At 40.1% G+C, this 24,286-nt stretch overlaps 1 protein-coding gene across 9 annotated transcripts in view; it reads left to right on the forward strand.

Annotated features, from left to right (window-relative positions):
• EYA2 (EYA transcriptional coactivator and phosphatase 2) overlaps window positions 1-24,286 on the forward strand; it is a 95,764-nt gene that overhangs the window by 34,051 nt on the left and 37,427 nt on the right. For 6 of the 9 annotated variants that reach the window (XM_014943635.1, XM_014943636.1, XM_014943634.1 and 3 more), the window contains exons 2-6: window positions 7,170-7,288; window positions 9,206-9,250; window positions 12,080-12,128; window positions 12,749-12,891; window positions 15,965-16,081. In XM_014943635.1, the coding sequence (XP_014799121.1) occupies window positions 7,180-7,288; window positions 9,206-9,250; window positions 12,080-12,128; window positions 12,749-12,891; window positions 15,965-16,081 (463 nt within the window). In that variant the 5' untranslated portion in view covers window positions 7,170-7,179. Of the gene's footprint in view, window positions 1-7,169; window positions 7,289-9,205; window positions 9,251-12,079; window positions 12,129-12,748; window positions 12,892-15,964; window positions 16,082-24,286 lie in introns of those variants that run through there. The other 3 variants (XM_014943633.1, XM_014943640.1, XM_014943639.1) reach the window with 3 other exon arrangements.

Below are 24,286 nucleotides of genomic sequence, written 5' to 3' on the forward strand. Positions count from 1 at the left end.
AGGCATGCAATTTTTGCCAGTCCCAAGCAATCAAAAATCGTAACGCAGGCTTTCCTCAAAAAAAAAAATAAATAGTTGGCCCAAAAAATTCATGAGACAGGATTTTTCATCTGTTTTTTACTGTCTGGTCTATGGGTTAGAGCAAGACGGAAAACCTCCAGTGAAAGTAAAGTTTCAATCAAGAAGACTGTCTCAGTTAAAAAACAAAACAAAAAACCCATGTGGGGAAGGATTTTAATGCTGTTGGAATACTTTGGGTATTTTTAAACAATAGTGGTTTCAGAAGTGTGACAGAAATGGTCTGTTTTATTATTTTCTCAGTTATTTTTCTTAAAATTGTTTAGAATTAACACATTTTAAAGAGAAAAAGTAATTTGAAAGTATTAATATAAACCCAAACCAAATATTTTCTTTTGTGAAGGGAATCATTTTAGGTGCACGTGGAATTCATGTGGAAAAGGAAGGGCTGTTTTTCCTTTGTGAAAAGTTTTCCATTTTCAGTCTAACGTGCTTTGTCCTTTGCCGATCTATCACATAACTTTTCTCATGTTCCTCTTGGTTTAATCTTTAGCCTGAGCTATTCTGTGCTGGAGCAAAATGCAACTATGTACACCCCCCCCCAGATGCTGTGCTACAAGCCGTACTACTATGAGTCCTCTTACTTTTTGTGTCTGGAATAGAGTGGGCAATGGTAAATCCAGGCAAGTACCGCTGCTTTTATCACGCAATTACGTCAGTGAAAAGCAGCTCTGAGGAATATAAACAGCCTGAGGCACCCTGCCCTGCAGGTCACTTTGAAAGGGTATCTTGTCATCACGGCTGTACTGTCAGTCTTGTACATGAGCATTTATGCTAGCTCAGGTTTAACTTTATGTCTGTTCAGGCCTTTCCAGCATACATTTATCAGATATACTTGTGAATGAGCTAAGTTTCATTATAAGAGAAAATAGTGTTGTGGTTTTCACCTGCTGACGCATTTTTGAGTTCTTGAAATGGAAGGAACAAAGGATCTATTATAGATGGAGAGAAAACATCGTAACAGCATGAGGAGGTGAATGTACTAAGCGAGGAAACAAAATTACTTTCCTCTGCTTTTGAAATGTGTGGGAGAAGCCAAAGTCTTCAGTACGGGAGATTCCCTGTTGTTATACCACCTGGAAGGTGGCTGCAAGATAGTAGCATTTTCCCTGCTTAGGAATTACTTCTTTTTTTTTGTGCAGGAATGGAGTGAAATGGGGAATGTAATTTTGCAAGAAGTTGGTCCTGGCAAAATTGGCTACACTGCCATGTTTAGGTGCTTTTAGAAATTTTACCCATGTGTAAAAAAAATTACAACAAATCTTGTATTTCCTAGGAATGAATGAAAGGAAAACTTTTTAGGATTGGGGTTTTTGTTTGTTTGTTTTGTTTGAATTGGAGATTGAGAAAGCCATCTTCACACTTTTTTCAGTTACCTCTTAGTAATTCACTTCTGAAACAAATTGGGGAATCAGACTTTTCTTTTTTATTATGTGTAGCATTGGAGTCATACACTTGCAGATTTCTGCCTAGTAATCTGCACAATTTTGGGGGAAGAATAAAGGTGAAGGCATTTCATCAAGTAATTAAAACCAAATAAAGTGATGGAAGCAAGACAAAAATGTTACTCTTGCAATTAGGCTGCAATCTCTGTCTCTACTCCTCCCCTTCCCAGCAAAGCTAAAAACAGAAGAGTTGGCTTGTACCACTCCTGCCTAGGGCTCTGTGTTGGCATATGCATATGTTTAGGAAGATCTAGTGGTTTAAGCTTGTGTTTGGCCTCTAGCCAGATACGAGTAAAAATTCTTGAGAAGATGATTGCGTGGGGTTGTTGCAGGGAGAGTAATTTCTAGATTTGCCTCTCCCCTTATGGACAAACTTTCTTTGCAATTTCTTATTCTCGTAAAGTAACTTGTCTTGCCCGTTGTAGGATCTGGCAGGTTTTTCCCAACAGCAGGAGTCCTGTCTTCTCTTTCTCACCTGCTTCATTCTTCAGGGCTCCTCACTCATCAATTCCTCCACTGATGGCAGATGCAGAGCTCATTCTCCTTATTTTTTCTACAACTATGCTAGCTTTTTTCTCCCATACTGTCTTTTACTCCTGGTATGTCCTTTCTGAACTGTACCATCAACCTACTGTTGCTAAAATACTCTCCTACAGACTGCTGTCATTATGGGACAAGTGTTCTGCTTTTCCTTGTACTCATTCCTTCTGAAATCTTTTCATGTCTTGGCCATTGAATTTACCATGGTACTACTTACTACCCAGGTGTCTTATTTAGTGAAAATGCCCTGGAAGTGCTCTTTCCAACATTTGTTCCACTTCATGTACTTCTGTGGATGGAAGCCAGAATATTAGCTTCTTACTCCAGAAATGGATTAGAGACAAGAGAAATATACAGACTCCCAGGAACAAGTCTGCAGCCTCCACAGTGAGGATGGAAAGGCCTGCGGTCCTGAGATAATGCCTTGGTTGGAGAGGGGGAATGTTAAATGTTAAAAACAAGTTAGAGCAGACTGGGAGATGCTTTAGATTATACCTGAGCAGCAGATGTCCAACCTTTGGAAGGAGTCTGCTTCAGCTCTTGCTGGTGCCTTTCAGCTGCGCTGAGCAGAACTGTGGTGTGGTTGCATCAGACCACAACACCGTGGTGCTTTCCTGTTTCATCCCTTTAAAGTATTATCCATCAAGTTCTCATTGCCATCAGTGTCCAGAGCACCTTGTTGACTCAGTCTCTGTACTGGGTCCTGCTTCAGCATTGTGCTTACATCCATTTTTGAGTACTTTGCTGGGGAGAAAAGGTACTGCTCACTAGTTCGATCTTCAGCACACGTTTGAGTGTTTTGAGTTGGGATCTGGAATCACTGCCTTCAAAACATCGTTGTAAAAGATGGTGTGATTTGTAGGTTACCCCAGCATCTTGATCAGAAATTTGAAACCTTAAAATGTTTAATCTGGCATTCCTAGCTCCAGAATGACTGAAAAAGATTTTTCTTTTTTTCTTTCCTAAACATTAGTAAAGAGAAAAGTTTCTGCTCTTGGCAGAGATTTTGTGGGCCAACTTTCAGGGCAAAATACTGGGTTTTGGGTAGGGAATTCTAATGGAAAAGCTGAGCACCAAATTCACACAAGGTTCTTCTTAATTATAGAAGCCAAAACCTCTTCCAGATGTCTGTCAGCCCAACATGCTAGATGCTGCCATCACTGGTTTTAATAAAAGCTCATATTCGGCAAACTTTATTACTGATTTACTGTACACTACTTAAGCCAAGCTCTAAAAAGCAAGCAAAGACCTGAGATTTTAATCATTTGCACTCCAGCATGTCATTTGCTTTGTTAAGCTACTTAAGCCAGAAAATGTTTTTGCTCTAAAAAGCAAGCAAACAAAGACCTGATATTTTCATCAGTTGCACTCCAGCATGTCATTTGCTTTGTTAAATACCATCCCAGTTCCATTATTTTACTGAAGATTTTCTGTAGATTGCCATCATTAAAACTGGAATTTCAGAAGGTCTTATGGATAGGTACATAAGTGAGAAATGCACATGAACAAGTTGGTAAATGGTGCGTGCAAAACAAGAAAAGCCACTAACAACGCAAACACATACATGACATGCACAACTAGGCATTTCTGTGAAGAGTTACCTGTTTGTACATGCAACTAATACATACTCCAAAGAAAAATGGAAGCTGAAAAAAACACCAGGGAAATGTTATAGAACAAATACAGGGAAGCATGATGTGACTTTGTGAGTACAAAAGTGAACGGAACAAAACCAGTAGAAAAATCATCAGTCAAGAGAGTAGCTAATGAAATCTCTGAACAATGATGTAATTAAAGTGCATTAATCATTATAAAAGATCATTTCCCTTTAAACATCTGCTCCCATTACTTGGCAACAGTCTGGGCAGTGTCATGACTGATGGGGTTTTGGATTATGCTGAAGGGCATGTGTTATCTGAGAAACAATGTAGAATATCCCCAGCTTGACAGGAGCTGAGACGGCAGTGCTTTTCCTCAATTCAGGTATAGCGTTAAGGAAATAAGGAGAAAAAAAATTCAGACATTGTATACAGTGGAAAGGAGAACCTGGTATAAAACTGAATCCTGCAATGGACTGAAATAAAGTAATTTCTCTGGGAAAAGAGCCCCTGCCCAGCCTGCTCTTCTCAACCATGCAAACAAAATTTAATTTGGTGCCAATGGACTGAAATAAAGTAATTCCTCTGGGAAAAGAGCCCCTGCCCAGCCTGCTGCTTTTAAGAGAGCCTTAGAGCCATAGCTGCTTGTAGGAGAGACCTTGTTCCTCCCCGCTGAGAAGCACCACAGAAAACCTTCCTGACCCCCCTCTCTGTGAGCCTGACTGTGCCAGGAAAAGACTGAGATTAGCTGTTTTGGGAGAAAAATCTTTTTCCTCTGGCATAAGCATAGTGTGCAGAAGGGCCATAACCATCCCATACTGCCTGACAGTCTGTGGCTCCGAGGCATCTGCCTGCATCCCCTGTGCCTGAGAGTGCCTGTGAAGCAGATGCACATGTGCTTTGGTAAAGATATCAGCTGGAGCATAACTTGCTCCAGTGCTGTTAGGACTGAGTAAAGTTTCTCATGGGCCACGTTTCGATTAGGGTTAGGTCAGGAGTCCTGGATTGTTGTTTTGGATCTGCCGTTAGACTGAGTCACATAGGGAGGAATTTTTACAGCTAGGGACTGTTTTTTTGTATCCTCCTACAAATCTGACTCCTTGTTGCATTTCCATGCATGGGCACAATTGGTGGCCTATGTACACCTGCATTTTTCCTTCTGTCTTGCTGTGCTTTAGTGTCTGTCCATAAGGCTGGGTGGGGGGACAGAAGTTATGTTCATCTTACAAGGACACATCTGAAGGTAGAGCCCTTTGTGGTCCACTAGCAACAAAGGTCCTCCAGCTGCAAAGCAACACAGATTTTTATGCTAGTCTTGTTTTCTCAGCAAATCTATAATACACAGCAGTTGGGGAGCATGGACCACAAAGTGTGGGATTCAGAGTACTGTATTTCTACCCCATTGGTCATTTACTGCTGACTTAAGGTCTCCTTCATGGTATGTAATGAGGAAGCCTTTACCAACCTCTGGACTTGAGGCTGCATTGGTGGTGAAAATGTTTATGCCCATATGGATTTCCAAAGGCAAACAAGAGGAGCCTTATTTGGAGGAAGGAGGACTGGGGCTGCGGAGATTTACATGGTTATGCTACTTCAAACCCACTTTTGGCAATTCTGTGAATTCACAGAGGATGGGTGCTTTTTCTGCCTGGGCAGAGTGCCTTCCCAGCCGTTAGGTGGGGAAGGAGAAAATTAACTCAGCTTTGGTCTTTGCTGTTTGGTTAGAGGTAAAATATCATCTGGTTTTTGCCTGCTCATAACAATACTTACCCTCCCTCATAGGGACTTGCAGGCTTTGTAAAAGTATGTGGTTTATTGTTCTCTGTTTCTTAAAGCTGGTAAAATCATACAGTGGTATTTAAACAGAAGATCAAAACAAACCTCTTTGCTTCTCACAGAAGTGCGTAGATTTGTATTGCAGAAGCCCAGTGTTGAGATTTCAGGTTTAGGTACTGTTGTCTTTAATTTCATGATGTTTTAGGTGTGGTATGGATTGCTACTGGAGTGTTGCTGCTATGCCATCTGCTACCTGTATAGTCCAGCTCAGATAGGTCCCAGCCCAGTGCCAGCAGGGCTGTGCAGGTAGCGTGTTCGGTGCTGAGCAGAAAGGGGAGCGCACGCAGGCTGCAGCCAGGTGCCTTGGATCCACTCACCACCACATGCCCTCTCTCCATCTGCTTTTTCCCGGGTCCTGCTCTATTCAAGGTCACCATTATGCTTTTCCTTAATAGCCCTAATTCCCCCTAGTAGCCTTCAAGGGACTGAAGTGAGGGCATGCTCTATGTAGCTGCAGAAAGTGAAGAAGGATATAGCATCTTTGAGTCCTCTTCTTTTCGTCATTTGTCTGGACCAAAAGCTGCAAAATATATTGATGTAGTCTTAGAAAATTCAAATAGCTCTCTCTGGCATTGCATGATAAATACAATTAATTTACGAATTTAGCTTCAGATTTTCTTTGGCCAGTGGGTTCTTTGCAGTTCCAGCTGCAGGCATTGGTTGCACCGGATACTCGGGCAGAACATTATGGGGGTAAAACATCCAGGAAACCTGCCTTGCATAAAAACCATTATGCAGATACCTAATGTAACACACGGTTTCCTTACTGTACTCACCCAGTTGTCTTTATGCAAAATTATAAACAGGTACACAAATCTCTGCACTTAATGCCATGTATTGTATCCATCCAAAACATCCAATGCTTCCAAGGCAAGCAAGCCAGATGTATTTCAAGAAAATATCTTTGGAGACCATTTCTGATAAGGCTTATAGCTGGAGTCAGACGCATATATTGAAAAGGGTGGTATTTAGATGAATAGATCTATTCGTGTTGTGCATAGCATCTGAAATAATGATTTAGTCATTCTATTTTCTGAACTGTTTGTGAAATGCAGACTTTGTAAGCTTTCATTATACTGAAGGTCATGTGCACATACAAACAGTTACATTTTTCTTCGGAGACTCAAGTCCGTTATATTGTTCACTTGAAATTTTCAGTTAAATCAGATGAGGTTATACATGTGAAACGGACTGTCCTTGTATCACTGCCACCTAATGGTCAGGACGTTGTAGTTAGGTGCCTGGTTTATGTGTCCTCTGGATTCTACCAGTACTAACCTCATTATCTTGTAAGACTAGGTGATGCTGTTAGCTGCCCTCGACTTCATTTTCAGCCCTTAACAGTCAGTTCCGGAGCCTCACTGGACACTGGTGTGTACATTCTCACTCTGATGGCACAGGAGATAAGGAAACTTAGTTTTGTATGGCAAAATCCAGGAAGAAAGGGAAAGCATTCATCAGATGGGTGTAATCTCCAAGGGAGCAAGTACTTCATTTTAATTCAGCATTTCCCTTTGATGAAAAATTTAGTGAATGTTATTATGTGGAATTTATATGAAGCCTGGGTTTAGGTAATCAGTTTTAATATTTATACTCTTAGGGAAAAAATTGAATCATTAGTGAGCATGCATAATTAATGAATAAATTATATTTTTCCTTTGTTTTCCTTCAGGTATAAGGAAATGCTAGATCTAGTGATATCACCCAGCCTGACTGTAAATAGAGAGTGCCCTGACAGACTGAAGCTTAACCTTTCTAACATTTATGCCACGGCTCCAGATGACATAGAAGGTAGGCTGCCTCTTTTGCTTACTGTTTACTGGCTTTAACATAACATGTATATATATATATATATAAGTAGCCAAAGGGAACTGGCCACATGCAAGGCCTCTGCCTCTGACAATTAGTTCTGCAGTATAGTGAGCAACTGAGATTTTTGAGTATTTTTTGTAGATGCTCCAGTTGTGGCTGAATCCTTTAGTTCAGCAATGGTTTGAATTCAAATGTAATTTAAATGTTTTATATGGAGAGATATATCTATGTATAGTAGGTGCATACATACGCACATGTGCATGTGGATGTGTATGTTTGCTCCACTGGAATAATTACAGGTATAAAACACATTTTGTGTAGAGCTCGTAGTTTTTGTTTGGATCCCACTAGAAGAGCCCCAGTGGTGGCATGAACGCGAGTCCGGTGCTTTGGTGGCTGTGCTGCTGCGTTGGGGTGGGGAGCATGGGGGCTCCCAGGCCCAACAGTGTATCATGCAGCCAGAAAACATTTAGCCGAAGCAGCCCCATGCTGCAGTTTGTATCGCTCTGAGATCATGGCTCTCACCTCCAAACGGTTAGCCCTGCTGGCCTCTGGTCTGAAGTTTCACATTTGGCAGGTACCAAGGACAAATTCTTTCAGTGGTTAAGGCTCTGATGGAAATTTATCTGCTCTTCTCCTCCTCCTTCCCCCCCCCCCACCCCCATCATACTGTTCAAGTGAAGGAAACAGAAGAATGTTAAATCTGCTAAAAAAATTATTGGCAAGTGATGCAGCTGAACTAGTTCTTGCTAGTACAATCCCAGCTATTGTTTGCTGCGGTCAGGATCTGTCAGCCTTCCTGTTGGAGGGGAGTTAGCAAAAGGCACTGGCTATTATGTTTTAGAAGTATGTTTAACCCTTCATTTATAGGCTCTTAGAAGCCAAGGAGATGTTTAGCTTGTGTGTTTGCTAAGGCATTAGAAATTGCGTGATTAAATCATGTACATCATGACTGCCTATTTACAAGAGCAGTAGAGGGGATAACAATCTAAAGGAAACATCCTTTTAAACGTATGTGTTTGCAGAAAAGATTAGAGCTAGAAATGATTTTTAAATACATCATTTTGTAAACTTCTTGTTGCAGGAACTATTTGTTATTACGTGTTATAAATAAGAGCTAACATAGCACTTGTACTGTTGGAAACCTGTTTGCTAGTGACGGTTCATGTTGATACATTTCTTATAGAAATATTATGATTATTTTTCTACAGAATGATCCCCTGTGCTACCAAGATTATGCTCTTTCCCTTGAAAATCCTTCTTGTTAATTTGAAGAACAGGAAAATACTTGTGTGTTTGTCAAGTCTCAGACTGCCAGAGCTCTTAATGCAATAAATCCACACAAATGTATGCTCTGTAATACACATACAGTTTTAATTTTAGCAAGTCTAGTCACAATACTTACTTATGTAGATGTCCATGTAGATGTCCAGCCTGCTATTTTCATGGGTTCTTACCATGAGATGTGCAATTATATCAATATAATTTCCAAATGCACATTTTGCCTGTAGTCCTGCACTTTTGGGTTGAAAAACATGTAGGTTTAACTTGCCTTCTTTTGCCAATGACAGTAGCATATTGCATATTCACACACAGCAAATTCCCACTTGGCATTCTTGGCAAATATATTTATTCTGTACTTTTCTGTACTCTTTCAAAAATAAAAAATTTGAAGATACAGTATTTTTCAAACAGAAAAGAAATTAAGCTTATGCTCAAACTGTCTGTTCTGCTGTTTTCAAATATGAAATGCATTGTGAATTAAATGAATGAAAACTAAAACAGTGTATTTCTTCAATGCAAATCTGTTTGGTAATGAGGAATAGTGTAGCACAGATGGTATAGTTTTTGTTTTCACAATCTAAAAATCTAATTTTCTAAACTGTTTTCTTTCAGGTAAGTCAAAGCAATTTTTTCATAGTGAGTTTGAAGGTGAGTCAGGTAAGCCCAGCTTTGGATTTAAAAACAACCTTTTGTTCTATATCTGTATCTGTAAATGAATGTGTACATTTGTATAATAATATACTTTGTCAATTAAAAAAAAATATTTTTTAAACTAAACCTCTTTACCTGTTGATAGGGAAATAGCTTACTGTTACCCATGTTTTATAGGTAGAGGAGCTACAGCAGAGTTGTTGGGTTTTACTTTACTAGGGTGTTTCAGGGTTGTATGAGTGTGAAGAAGGAGTCCTTATGGTCTTGCTTCTGTCAGTGATTGGGGAGATTCTGTTAGCGATCTAGGTGCACTCGAAACAGTGGCTGTATTTGGGCAAGTTTCTTCTGTTTCTTCTTCATACCCAGAGAGTAGGGCAAGGTCCGGAATGGTGCTAGGAAAGACACTGAAAAGTCCAACACATAGGCTTGTGGACACATGACTCTTGGGGTCTGTCACTGCACAGAGAGAAGTACCCAAGCTGGATTTTTCTCATAATAATAATAAGCAGCAGTCTCGGCCAGCTCACTCTGAAACCTGCTCCCCTTAGTCATCAGTGCCTTTGTTACCAGAGCCTCCTTCCCTAAAGCAACAGTGCTGCAATAACACTTCTGTGATGCTGAACGTGAAACAGTTGAGAGACTCTTAAAGGTATGTATGGGGCAAGAAAGTGGTTGCAGACATCTTGCAGGCACTCAGCTGGGTGACAGGGTGCTGGGGAGAGAGCCGAGAGGCTCGGGAACATCACTGAAAAAAGACTGCCTTCAGGTGCAGAAAAGAGTTCAGTAAGCACCTACACACAGGCACTTTTATTTTCAAAATTTTATCTGCTAAACTACCTAATACGTAGTTCTTATCGAACAACTCCAATTATCTTGGAGAAGAAAGTTGTACATTGATATTATTTTTTTAAATTATTTTGAGTAAAGCTATCTCTGAAGATTTCTGAGTTTGTGAAAAAAGGGCCTCCTTTTTGAAGAAAGTGTGAACTTTAGATGTTTCATTCTTTTAATCAAATATTATTGTTTTCTTGGAAATTCATCTCGGTCTTATTAAACTCAGTATTATGTTTCCTAGGAAACTGAGAATTTATGTATTGTTATATACAGTAGCCATTATACAAATTAACATTCTAAAAAAAGAATAATTTCTAGTAATTAATGTTTTTAGTGAGATCTCATGCACCTCCATTGAGGTTTTTCTACAAACAAGTGAACAAAGACAAAAATGCATTTTTTAATGAAATTTCATTTTAAAATGTATCAGAGTAAATGGCTCTGTTTTTAAAAATAGTTTGGTGTAATCTCTATGTTATAAAGTAAAATGATAAACCCATGTAAAATATTGTGAAAAAGTTGTGTAGGAAAGAGCAATTTCAAAACAAAGTTTACTTGGGAAGAACAAACACTTCATAGGTGAGCATGTTGCATCTTTTTGGACATTCTCTCCAGGTTTATGGCATAAGAAGGTACTCAAACCCATAGGACTATTTGCATGTATTTAAACTTCATATGAATTTGCATATTTCATTAAATAAAACACGCTTTAAATGTTTAATTCACCAATTTGCAAATGGCTGAACAAATGAAGTGCTGCTGTTTTGGACAACTTTGTACTGAAGAGAATCCATCTACAGACTTGTGGGCACGTGCCTGTCGGTGCATGGAACAGCACTCCTGATGTTCCCTGCCTGGTGGTAGCGATGTGCAGGCATCAGGAGCACTGCAGAAGTCTCCCTTTCCACCCAGCATGTGCACCTGCAGTTGAGAGATCATCTTCTGCATGAGATGGGCTGATATTTCCTACCCCGTGTAACAAATTACACTATGGATGCCAGCAGCCAGTGTTGAGGGTGGTGATGCTGCCGTCAGCAGGCAACGCGATGCTTGATGTTCTCCCCGTGTGGAAAAGCTGTGTGCAGTTAATCTGGTGTGTTCATTAACGCAGGCGGCAGATAGAGAGGCTGAATCTGTTGTGCCTTATGTCATTATTGATGACTGTGAGGGTGTTTTGGTATTTGTAGTGCTGTAATAACATCCAACAGCTCGAGCCAGGAACTGAGAAGCAAAATTTGGATGGCATTGTGGAGGCAACCTGTGTAATGCTCATGGTGGCGTTTAGGTATGATGTTTGCAGTACAACTTGGAGGTTCTAATTTAGGGTTGTTTTTTTTAAATTTTAATTAATTAAGCCTGAATTTGTCTCTAAATAAAGATGGTGGCACATTTTTCTTTGATAGCGTTGCAGGACAGAGCTGTTTGGAAGGCATCCTGCACATATAACATGTATGGTACATTTTCTACTGGTTTAATATTTTCATTGCTGGCAGGTCAATAAGGTAGATTATAGCTCACTCAAAAAATTCAAGAGTAAGTAGATTTACAATGCTGTATTTTTAATATTTATTCTGATTTTATATATTTTAATGAGCACTGAAGAAAATGAGTCATGGTCTAGGAGAGTACCAAAAAAAGCAAACGGGCAAAAAGTGCAGTGAGCTTCAATCACTGCAGTAATCACAGTAGTTGCTTTTATAGCCTTTAGCATATGAGCCATCCCACCAAAGCCCAGCTTAGTGATTGATATCAGACCCATGGGAAGAAGAAACAGGTAGCGCAATCAATCAGCATCACCCTCAGTTAAAAACTAAATTTGTATTTGTTTTTAAGTGGAGAATAGCTTTCTTGCCTACTTCAGTTTGTGAAGATTCACTAAAAACAAAGTTTTCTCATTCCTGTATATTTTTCTCAAACCAGCTATGGTAAAAACAGTGGTATCAGCTTGGCCGTAGAATAGAACGTGATGAAAATCTAAGACCCTTTAATTTTGTTTTCCAGGCAGCAGCAAAGCAGCACCACAGTGTCCTCTCCATCTGTACTCCACAAAGTGAGTGCTCGTGCCAAGTTCTGTAATTCAAAAACTGTGTTTTGCTGAACAGCCATTTTGTGCAGACTGCTGTCACCTGAAAAAGCATTCACCTTGAGCCAATCTACCTGTTCCACTGCACGTCCCTGGCCCAATGAAGTAACTGGTTCTTAATCTTGTTAGATACGGGGTGAAAGGAGGTTTGATGTCCTTTGCACTGTACTTTCATACCCCTGGGAATCCAAACCTTATCAGTTTGAGTATGGTTCTGTTTATGAGTGACCACAGAGCAATACGTTGAAATGTCAGAGGCTTCCCATGACACTCGCTTGTTTGGCAAACTCAAAATGAAACATGAAAAGTAAGAGTGTTGATTTTATTGTATTTTTTTAACTTGCATATGTTTTCTGCAGTCTTAAATCCCCATACATTTGGGTAGCTTAATCTTAATAGCTCATATGAGGAGCTGTATACTGAACCAAGCTTTTGCCTGACTACAGTCAGTTCTGAGTTCCCAAAGTATTCACCGTCATAGTTTGGATATTATTTTATCAAACTGTCTAGAAATGTTGTATGTGTGCTCTAGAAGATCATGAACATTAACTATTGCCTTAGACCTTCTGTTTTCTTGTTCTGAATAGACATTATCCCCATATAGTGACAGTCCCATCTTTCCCAACAATGGCAACGTATGGACAGACTCAGTACAGTGCGGGAATCCAGCAGGCTGCTGCATACACTGCCTATCCTCCTCCGGGGCAGCCCTATGGCATACCCTCCTACAGTGAGTACTCTGGCATCGTGTTACCGTCGAGGACATTTTCCTCTTGCTCCTACATTTGAAGTCTTAAGCTTTAGAATGAAAGGTCATTTCTGTCTTGGCAACGTTCTCAGGCGTAGAGGAAAATCTGACTGTTAAAAATTTTAGGATTACTTTGAACTGTCTATCAGCTCTTGATATCCGGGGTTATGATCTTACAATTAGTTAAGTTTGGAGCCAGTCAGTAGTAGGATATGAGACAGCATAAGAAATTCAGATTCAGTAGGATGTGCTGCTAAGGAGTAGTGGCTGGTGAGTATCCTATGACTCACTGCGATGTTCTCAGGCTTAGTGGAAAATCTGACTGTTAAAAGTTTTAGGATTACTTTGAACTGTCTATCAGCTCTTGATATCCGGGGTTTTGATCTTACAATTAGTTAAGTTTGGAGCCAGTCAGTAGTAGGATATGAGACAGCATAAGAAATTCAGATTCAGTAGGATGTGCTGCTAAGGAGTAGTGGCTGGTGAGTATCCTATGACTCACTGCCAAGAGTCTCTTGCAGTAAATATTATATTTATCACAGAATCACAGAATATTCATGGTTGGAAGGGACCTTTGATCATTGAGATCATTGAGTCCAACCACAATAAAACCAAAACCAAAACAAAACCCCCCCAAAACCCCCACAACAAACCAACACACACATACACCACACCCACCAAAACCCCCCAAAAACCCCCACAACAAACCGACACACACATACACCACACCCACCAACAGACAGACAAACACCAACAATCTCGAGCATTAGAGCATGCATGTTTAGGTAAACTGTGCTTTGCCTTCATTGATTCTTCCTGGACTTTGAACAATACAAGCTACGTTAAGAAAAACTTTTTGTATATTACTATGGAAGAACCAAGATACGGAGCAGAAATAAGGCATGGGTGAAATGACACAAAGTACTTTGGTTTTGGAAGGTGGTTCATATTTAAATGGACAGTTATTAGCTGTAGATGCAGTGAACATCTCTAACCCCAGTCAGGTTTGTTTCCTGCTTTCCTGCACAACCTCTCCACCAGCTGTGAAGAGACGGTGCTGGGCAGGAGCAGCTGGGGGATTCAGGCAGGGGACTAATTAACCAGCACTTCTGAGAAGGGGAATGCCTGGTAAACTAAATGTTAAGGGTCTCCTCAATCTCTGCATGGAAATACCAAGCTCTTGAGGAGCTGGAAAGTTCTTTCTAAAGAGATGTTGCTCTTGCTTAGGTACAGCGCTTTAACAGAAAGCTTCAAGCTTCTTATTCCCTGTGTGTGCTGAGTCTTGCAGCATTAAAATGGCTTCATAGTTCTGTTTCCACTCCTGTTTTCTCTTGTGCTCTTAAACACCTTGGTTTGCTTGGCAAATACAGTATCCCTTCCCAACAAGAAGCTTTCATACAGCCATTGACAAGGCCTTTACTGAAGGGAAATTCAATGCAACAGTCAGGAAGGCCAGGGAAATGGGCTTGGCAGAGCCAAAGCTCTACCAGGATGATGAGAGGAATGTTTTGAGACCCTTTCCTGGAGCTACTTGTGTGTTTGCATCAGCTGGCTGGTTTCCAAGGCAAACTCTGAACAGTTGTCCTGTTAGAGCAGGTGAAAGTAGAGCCATTTGCTACTGCCTAGAGTCTTTAGGGCATACATGTGTCAGGCCCATATGCTGCTTATAAATCCTGTGGATGACCTCTTAGCATCCTTGAACAGTGATTTCCCTCCCCCAGCCCATATACCCTCTCTAAGATACTCAACACAGCATATGAAAAACTCCACCTGGCTGACAACCAAGAACAATGAAGCAGTATTGTTTTTAGGAACAAAAATTAAACTGGGCCAGTTTCTAGACAAAACAGCACACTGTGTGGAAATTAATTTGGTGCTAAGTTATTTCGCTGTCTGACAACAATTTTTATACTTCCAAAAAGGCCCATTTGCTGAAGATTAATTGTAGCTGGGGTAGGTTGAATGCTTGCATGCGGAGTGCCGATGTAATTGAAAAGCACGGGATGTTATGAAAAGCAGCTTCTCTGCGCACACTCGCAAATCCCTTTGCTTCCTCAGGAGTAATGGAGCCGGACGCTTGCACCAACACGTGTTCATTCACTGTCCAAATAAATGTCCTGCGTTTTACAATGCAGCATTGTCATCTGGTTGCTAACTTGTAGTCAAATTGCATTGCAGCTATTCTCACCTAAAGCTAAAAGTGGTGATTTTTATTAGAGAGAAAGCGTTATCTGTGAGAACTTATTCCCAACCTGAGCAAACTTGTTGCTTTTAAGAGTCATTAAGCTAGAAAACAGCATGTTTGGGGAAAGTCATGTGAATTCAACTTGTCTTTTGGCAGGTTTGCCTACAAGTGCTAAAAGATGACAACAGCTTGGGAAGTGTATAAATCAACAGCCAGAACATCAACAGGGTCTTTGTTTAGTCCCAGTACTCAGGGTGTGTCCAATGGCCATTTTTTGTTTAGTGCAAATAGGCATGCAAAGGAGGGAAGGGTCGTGCCCAAAGGGTTCATAATAAGATGCACCTTTCAGCTGTTTATTTTAATAATACAGCTGTACAGTCTCGGCAGCATCTCAGAATAAAATATCAACCCCTTTCACTACCAGCAAAGGTTTCATCTTGCAATGTTTAATTCAGCTATTGCTGTTCCCCCTGTAAGTTGTCAGTTTAATTGCCTGATTTTAGTAATGAAAAGATTTTTGTGGCTTCAGGGCTTACCTGTTGTTCCTGAACTGTATGTTATATCTAACTGAATAGATGATAACCCTCCTGTATGACTTGCCAATAAATATTTTACTACCAAAGCTGAAAATATAATGCAAGTAAAAGATAATTCTGTTGAGAACAGAAGTCTTGAGGTTATTTCGCTGAAGGTCCTGTTGCTTTGTTAATCATTGCTTGTGTGTGATAACTGTTCAGAAAGTTCATGAGTCAATGAGTTTAATATGTTAAAATTTAGCTGTAAAATTGTTAATTCCTGAACTTGCTTTTTTACACCTTTATATGACAAACACTTATGTTCTGCTCTTGGTTCCTACTCTGTGCTCCAAAGGCATCAAAACAGAGGACAGCCTAAGCCATTCTCCAGGACAGAGTGGGTTTCTTAGCTATGGATCCAGCTTCGGTACCCCGACTGCCGGACAAGCACCATACACATACCAGATGCATGGTGAGTACAGCTGGGTGCCTTGCAGGACATGCTGTGAGAAGTCAGAATCCTGTGCTCCCATATTAGACCAGTTCTTCTTTTTCAATTACAATGAAAAGCTTAGATATAGGCAGGCAGAGTAGGAGGTAGGTCTTCATAGATCTGTTTTGCTCATCAAGGAATTAATTTCTGGATGAGGTACTGGATTTAGCACTAGTGTACCATAGCAAAACTTCACATATGATCGTTATAACCTTTGCCTTTCCGCAGAAACTGTGTTTTCTTTTTTTAATTAATTTGTGGCTGCATATCTAGGATTGTTGTGTTAGTGTGAATTCCTAGATTCTGAGTGGAAGCAAAACAAAGGTGGTTTTACACTTCATGCAAATGGCAATGTTAGTATTATGCTTCTGCCCTATGCTGTCCTGAACAAATTGCCTTGTGGGTAAAGTGCTGCATATTCTCTCCACTAATTTTATTTTAAAAGCTGACACCTTGATACTAAAAAAAAAATTTTTTTTACTGTTAATGCATAACTAATACCTGCTAGGATACATCTGCCTGTTTTTACTCCCGAAGTACCAACATCATTAATTACCTACAGACTATTCAGGTAAGGTTCAGAAAAGAAGAGCTGAAAGCAACTGTTTTTTCCTCAAGGTTACTGAGCTAAGATTTAGTAAGTTTAGAATAACTGTCAGTTTGCTTTTTGATATTGTCAGGGGTGTGTTTTAAAACCTCTAGGCAAAATGCCCTTTTGTGTCATTACACTTCGCCGTCCCCCTGGTGAAACTGTCTCTGTCAATTCTCTCAATTCTTCTCCATCCTGAATGTGAAAGGTGGACACATCCATTTCGATTTTAGGTCTGAGAGCCAATAAAATCCTAAATAGTTATGAAAACTGGGAAACAAGGTATTTTATTCTAGAAATTATTTAAGAAAGCTGAAGACTGAGTGGTGACCCTCTGCTGAGACTTCACGTGCTAGTTTTGTCAGAGCACATATCTCTAACACGAAGGTGATTTTTTGTGGCTTGAATCCCTCATGGGACATGCTGGAGACACTTGGGTTGGATGTGACACCAAAAAATTTTAAAACCCCATAGCCTATGGTTGCGGTTTTTTTGTCACCTTGAGTTCTGCAAGCTTTATCTGTCCTACTTCTAATAGGAGTTCAGCTTTTGGCTTCTATTTTGCTCCTTGAACATATTGATCTTGTCTTGAGATTGTGTTACACTGTTGGCAACACTTCCAACTGTGGCTTTTGCTGCCATGGGAGATTGGTGTATTCCTGTCTAGGTTTCAGTTGTTTCGTTTCCCCAGAACACAGCTCCCACATGTGCTTTGTGTTAGCTTGGAAGAGTCCAAGCTGTTTGAGAAGGCAAAATCTTGACTCATGTGGGACTAAAGTTTTTTAAGATGGTACCTTTGTTCAGTCAAGAGGTTTAGACAAGCAAATTTTGGGCATCAGCGCTTGAAAATGTTAACACTTCCAAACAGTAGTGACACAATGATGTGTTACACCAAAACAGGCTGGGAGGAACTTTGTGCCTATGTGTGTGAGCATGAATGTGCCCAAAGTGCATTCAGATAATGTTCCCTAGGGCAATACTATGATACTAGGTGAAATAACTTCTTTTCATACATTTATGCCAGGAAGATCATTTCAACCAGCTCACTCAGCCTTTAATGCAAAAGAAAACAGAGGAAGACAGTTTCTGCAAGTGGCAGGTGCTTACTCCAAGGCAAAGGGAGCGAGAGTGAATGTGTCTTCCTGCTGTAAACAAGTATTTCCACCCTTCTCCTTGCCTGTGAGAGGAACAGTCTGAAGCTCCCTAACCCTACGGTTTATTTACCTTGCTGAGTGCTATTGAAAGGTTTGAGTGAGAAGCCAGGAGCCTTCCTGTGCTGAGTGCTACCGAGGAATGTGCACTCAGTGCTTTCCCACGCCACAGCACTTGGGGGTGGGGAGGTGATCTCTCTGTCTCCCTAATGTGAGCAAGCAACTCTCCATGCCACCCAGCTCCGGGACCATTGAGACTTTTGCCAAGCTCACATCAGTCCTTTTGGTCACCCCATTGCTGACCCAGGCAGGGATTCTGCGTGATGGGCTAAATCAGCTGAAAAGGGCAAATTTTTATTTACATATTTTTATAAAATCAAGTATCAGGGGACTTCAAGAGTCAAGCTCTTAACCCCCACTTAAGGACAAAATGTTAAAAGAGAGATCGGCATGCAGGGGATCAGCAAGGAAGGGTATCTCCAGGAGCATGTGCTGCTCAGTTTTGTATTTTAATGTGTGAGAGAAAAAATATTTTCGTAAGCTAAGCTCTGCAAGTATTGTAAAATGGTAATAGATCAAGTACAGCAATGAAATAACTTTGCTATTGTTTGTCTCCATCGAGAACCAACTCCAAGAGCAACATAGTGAAGACATCTGCAGGTGGGCATGGGTGGTGAGACTGTGACTCTTGAGCAGATTGTGCAGCCTGTGTGAATCCTCTTCACTGTCCCCTCACTTATGAGTTACGTGGTCCAGCCAGCAAATACACACCCATCATAGGTGTGTTACACTAATCACCAAGGGATAAATGACCTCTTGGGTGACAAATACTTTGTTTCACAGGGCTCTAGAACAAATGTTCTCTTTCAGTAGGTGCCAACGTAGTTGGTGATGGTTTGTTTGCTCTCATGTCTCTTTGGTACCAGCACTAACTCTGGGTGGGATACATGTGTCAGGTGTCAGCCTCACCTCCCTGATGGCTGTTGTCAGTAACATGGTACTTCTGAAGCCAAATTTTGCTCCTTTAAGTCTGTTCGTTTTCATTACAAACGCAGATGGTGCAGGTGTAATGGGGTAGCGTTCAGCTTTTCATGTTTAACTGCAATTACCAACTGTGTCCTGGTTCTTGAGCGAGAACAGAATCCACTAAAAAGCAAGAATGAATAGAGAACATTCTTTTGGTCATAAAGTGTTAAAGAAAACAAAAATGTACAGCCCTCCAGAAGGGGAAATCTATTTTCATGCTTCCGTAGCATGAAAATAAATTAAATACGGAAGAGTTTATATTCCAAATAGCTAATGCAATGTGTGACACACGTATACAAATATAAAAGATGGGATTGGCAAGTTCCATAGCTCATAAAAATTACATGAAACTATACCACAAAGCTACTATAGATTGAAATAGTGATTTTAATTGCAGTGGATATGATAGTATATTGTCAGACTTTAAGTAACATTCAAATAGACTGAAATCTGGTATTCACTTATTTACTCTGGAGTGAGTTTTTTCTATTTTTTTTTAACCAGTGCTGTGTATGTCATTATTCATGTCATTATTCTAATTACAAAATTAATTTGTTCCATAATGAAGTGAAGATATTTGAAACACACATGTGACTAATCTGGGGATGCCACTCATTTTTAGTCATGAATCGGAAGAGGAGGTAACAGCTTGCATTAGATTTTTGTCTTCAAAGTGATACCATTGTAATGTTGGTAAATAAATGTTGCTTCAAGGTCTATGCCATTTCTCAATCAATCCTCATGTAAGGGTACACTTACAGCCACAAATTCCCAAACAACACCCTAGACTAGATATTAGATGTGTATTGTGCTTTTTAGCACAACACACATTAGTTTACATTTTCTGACAGTTTAGCAGTTCAGTGATTTTTTGGTAAAGTTATTATTCAATGACAGAAATTAAACATTAGACACAAAGATATATTAAACTTCTGCCCCAAAGAACTTACCATCTTAACTGGCAGTTGAGGAAACTGTTGCTGCTGAGAGTGGGGGAGAAATCTTCAGAATGTAAGAAACTTATCATTTAATGAGCTATGTAAAATACAAAGAGAAAACTGCGCCAGCACGCTGGCTAACATAGAAAGCCGTCAGCTATGCAGAGAGAGCACTAGCAGCCAGCCTATAGAGCATTTCCTGTGGTCGCATGAGCATGTGTTACCCCTTTATTGCACATCAGGCCATCTCTTCTCAGCTTGTCATTAATTCCTAGACAATGCCTTGCTCTTCAGTTATTATTGCTAAAATGACAGCTGGTATGAAACTATGAAGTTGCACAACAGTTAAAACTATGGCCAAGGACCACTGTGGATACTGTCGTTGGGCAGGAAAAGATTTGACCACTTTTTTTTTTTTTAAATATCCAAATACATCTACCCACAAAATACTTTTTACATTACAAAGGAAAATTCAGTTATGTAACTGGGATAACTTTCCTTTGCCAAGGATTTGCAAAGCGGTATTGAGTTCGGTACAGACATAAATTTGGGGCCAAAGACCTACGCAGTGAAATTCTTTGCTACTGCTGAGCATTTGTTTTCTTTGTAGAGTCCATTCTGATCAGCTGTCAAATAATGAATGAATAGAAAGTAGCATTTCTTTTGTACAATGCTGATTTGAAATGGACTAATTATGTATGTTGTTTATGTTTGTGGAGTGAATTGCTTATGAATTGTTCATCTGGCCCAAGACCAAGTAAAATGTGAATATTTAATCAATTGAAATGTTTTCTTATGCTGGAAATATTTTGGCTCTTGTTAATATCTGGATAATCCAGGCAATTTTTTTTTTCCAAGAGAGGCCTTAATTTCTCGCAATTGTGTGCAAGTTTGTGTGTTACATATTTAATATGAGTCCATAAATATCTGTTTGGCATGAATAGTTAGCTCTGCATGCATCAATTTTGCAAAGGAAGTAGCATGTTTAATTTTAAACTTGATTCCTTAAGTTCTTAGTGATGAAATGTGCGAGAAGAGGAAATTTCAATCTACACTTCAGAAATTCAGCGTACAGATACTGAGTCCATCTGAAGTCCCAGAAAATAAAGGAGAGCGAGAGCGTGTTCCCAACAAACTGTCACTCAGATGCCTTGGATTCATAAAATTAAAACCTCAGTAGAAAATGAGTAGTCCCTTTCAAAAGCTTCTGCTTCACAGCTGGTTTGCATTAGTTGCAGTCTAAAACTGTGGCAGTGAAGCTGTGCTCCACTCCGTGGCGAGTTCAGCAGGGAGAGGCCTCTCTTCAGGAGGGGTCTGACCTCACTTTTTACAGTGTAAATACAAGTTTCCTCAGAATAACAGCACAGTCTCCCTTTCAAAGATTTTTAAACACCAGGGGCTGATCATGCTACATTTACTTTGTTTTAAAACGACCTATCTTACCAGAGAGGGAAGTCAAAGGGAGAGGCAAAGGTGTTGACAGTGATGCACTGTAAGCTGCAATGGTCTGTGCTACTGCTACCCAAGGAAAAAACCCTGCTTTAATTTTTCCCATTTACTTCTTTTTTTGAGATTATATTCAGAATTTGCTCTTCAGTCATTATTAAACAAGGAGGGACTTGGGAAGAGGATATGCTATTGGAAGGAGTAGATGCCAGGGTGGATGGTCCTGAAGCTAGGGGACCAAATGTGTGTTCCTAAGAGAGAAACAGTCTGACGAATCATCTCTAACTTCTGCGCTGTCTGGACTCATCAGGAGTTTATTTTCAATATCCTTGTCCCTGAGGAACACCAGGGTTTGTGGGAAGGCTTAAAGCTTGTGTGGAGATGCAGGTTCTCATGGCTGAAGAGCCTCCGTGGAAATAATGGCAAAATGATATTGACTGAAGATATGATGGTGGTACAGCCAAAATCAGAAATAATTTCTGAGACAGCATTTACTTTGGAGGTGGATTTTATTTTCCTCACTTTTGTAAGATTAAAAAAAAAAAAAAAAAAACGAACGAAAAACAAACAACAAAACCCAAGTGTAGGTTGGTAACAGCTCGGGAAATTATTAATTTGGCCTTGATTATTCAGCTTGTAGTGCAGTTGGCATAAAATATGCTAAAATGTTATAGAAGCTTCACTGAATAATTGATTCAGTATACCAAATAATGTTTTCTTGAAAATATCTAGAAGGCAATAGACGAGCTAATGTTAAATTACATATCAAGAAACATCATACCTGCATAATCAAGTGCTTTAAAGTTAGGAAACAGAGATTCATGATGCTGGTGCAGTGTTGGTACTGCTTTCTGTTGTATCTTATTTCCAGGCACCGTGTGAGGTAATGCTCTGGTGGAAAAAATAGAATGCAGTCATACGGTCAAAGATGGTGTTTGCAGACAAATAAGGTCTGACCCTGCTTCAGTTAGCACAGGCTGTGCAACTCAGGAGTTTCTTAACTGCTGTGCTGGCATTGGATAATGCTCTTGCATGGGCTTTGTTATATGTCATTTGGATGCACTTTCTATTTATACTGGCAGGGTTTAAACACTGAAACTTCTGCACTACAATACTGTGACCTCTAGAACTATGAAAATACTTGCACTGTCTGCAGAAGAGTCCATTGACAGTTATTAAAGATAAAAAGAGAGGGATATAACCTTATCTTAGTCTGTAACTGGCAGATTAATTGAAGTGGATGAGGCAGTACCAGGGCAAAGATCATTCTGCTTTTGTCCTGTTTCTTACACTTTTCTCTGAGCATCCTGTTGGCCGTTGTGGTTTTTTTTTCCTGGAGGCACTGCAGTGCTAAAGCAGTGTGTAGAAGGGCTGGAAAAAGTCTTGGGGCTAATGTCTGGCTCTGGAGTGCTCCATTGAGAGTTACCATGGTCCTGAGTAATGGGTCAAAGAATGGAGATGCACTGCCCAACTTGCTCTTTTCTTTTCCATTCGTATTTAGAAATTCACCTTGCTCAAGGGGAAGGGAATTGCTGAATATGTGGCTATTCTCATAGGCCAGGGATTTATCCCCAACTGCATGACAGCAGATGTTATAGGGCTAGTTAGATTTTATTGCTGAACTGGAAACTGGAATCTTATAGCCACTAAACAGCACAGGAGGTGGCAAATCCAGCTTTCTTTTATCATGTCTTGTTATCTGTCAGTGAAGGATTGCGTCTAGGATGAAACTGCAGCTGGAGGAATCTTTAATTGTTGTGTCCGTGGAGTTACCCAAATAAAGTACGTTTTGCTGGTTGTTTTTTCAACAAGGGATTGCACAGAAACTGTCTACATCATTGTTGTAAGGATGTTCACTTTTTGGCCCAAAACATTTCCTTCTGATTGGTTTTGAAGACTATCCAGTGTGATTTCCTTCTATAGCTGCAGCATCATTTGGTAGAAGTGGTTAAAAGGAACATTTTCTCAAAATATAATAAAATGTAATTGCTTTCCCATGGTTTAAATCCTGAGAGTAAATATAAACCATCCCAGCATTTTCAACACCACTGTTGAGCTGGATTGAGCTATACAGGTGACCAGGCTCAAAAGGATGGTAAAAGCCAGGCCCTTAAAACTGCTCTGGTCATCACTTATTAAAGCTCTTTGAGGCTCTGTGGGTTGAGTACTCCCAGAAGCAGGCAGCAGAGGAAGAGCTTTGACTCAGAAAAACTGTACCATGAAATGTGTTTTATATCACCATTGAAAGTGCCCTCAAACACCTGGTCAGGCCAGCAGGACTGAATGGGTTTGCAGTGGGAGACAAATGGATATATTTTAAATGGGTTGCATGTCTGACAGTATTATCTGCAGGAGGTGTTCTTATGCTTCTGGGAGCAATGTCCTTTAATAGACACTGCTGGTGTCAAGTGCTATAACATTGCAGAATCATGCTTTTCATCTAGGTTAATACAGTGTGCTCTTCCCTATACTGTCTGAGCCCTTCCAGACAGAAATACAAGACTGTTTTTCGGGAAGGTTTCATTATGCCTAATGGCAAACAGTTGAGTAATATGCTGCAAAGTACATATGGGTTGAGTTTTTCTTCTCCTTTAACAGGTTAGATGGTCTTGAAATACCTCCACAGCTGACAGCCATGCAACATTTTATGAGTTTTTTTGCCCAATAAATGCAGGCAGATGTTGTAGGATTTGGAACCTTACAAGGCACTGGAGTATAACTGGTGGGAGGTAATTTTGATGAGTGCTTAACCTCTCACTAAAAAAGTAGCAGCTTGGAGAAGGCAATATTTACTGCAGGAAACATTAGCTTGTCAAAGAGCTAAAGCATTGCAAAGAACCTTTCTGAATGACCATGCAAGTCTTCAGCCAGATGTTCTTCATAGCAGAGAGTAATGCACACTCTGCTGGGAGTTAGACTGAGGCCTTTCCTTGCATCACTCACAGTCAACGTTGTTTCCTGTAGGAAAACAGCTTGCTGATGTAAGAATACACAAGCCATTATATGCAAGCTTGTAAAATACCATGCAATTCAG

Source organism: Calidris pugnax, unplaced genomic scaffold (assembly GCF_001431845.1).
Source record: "Calidris pugnax isolate Ruff unplaced genomic scaffold, ASM143184v1 scaffold118, whole genome shotgun sequence".
In the NCBI taxonomy this organism is placed as follows: Eukaryota; Metazoa; Chordata; class Aves; order Charadriiformes; family Scolopacidae; genus Calidris; species Calidris pugnax.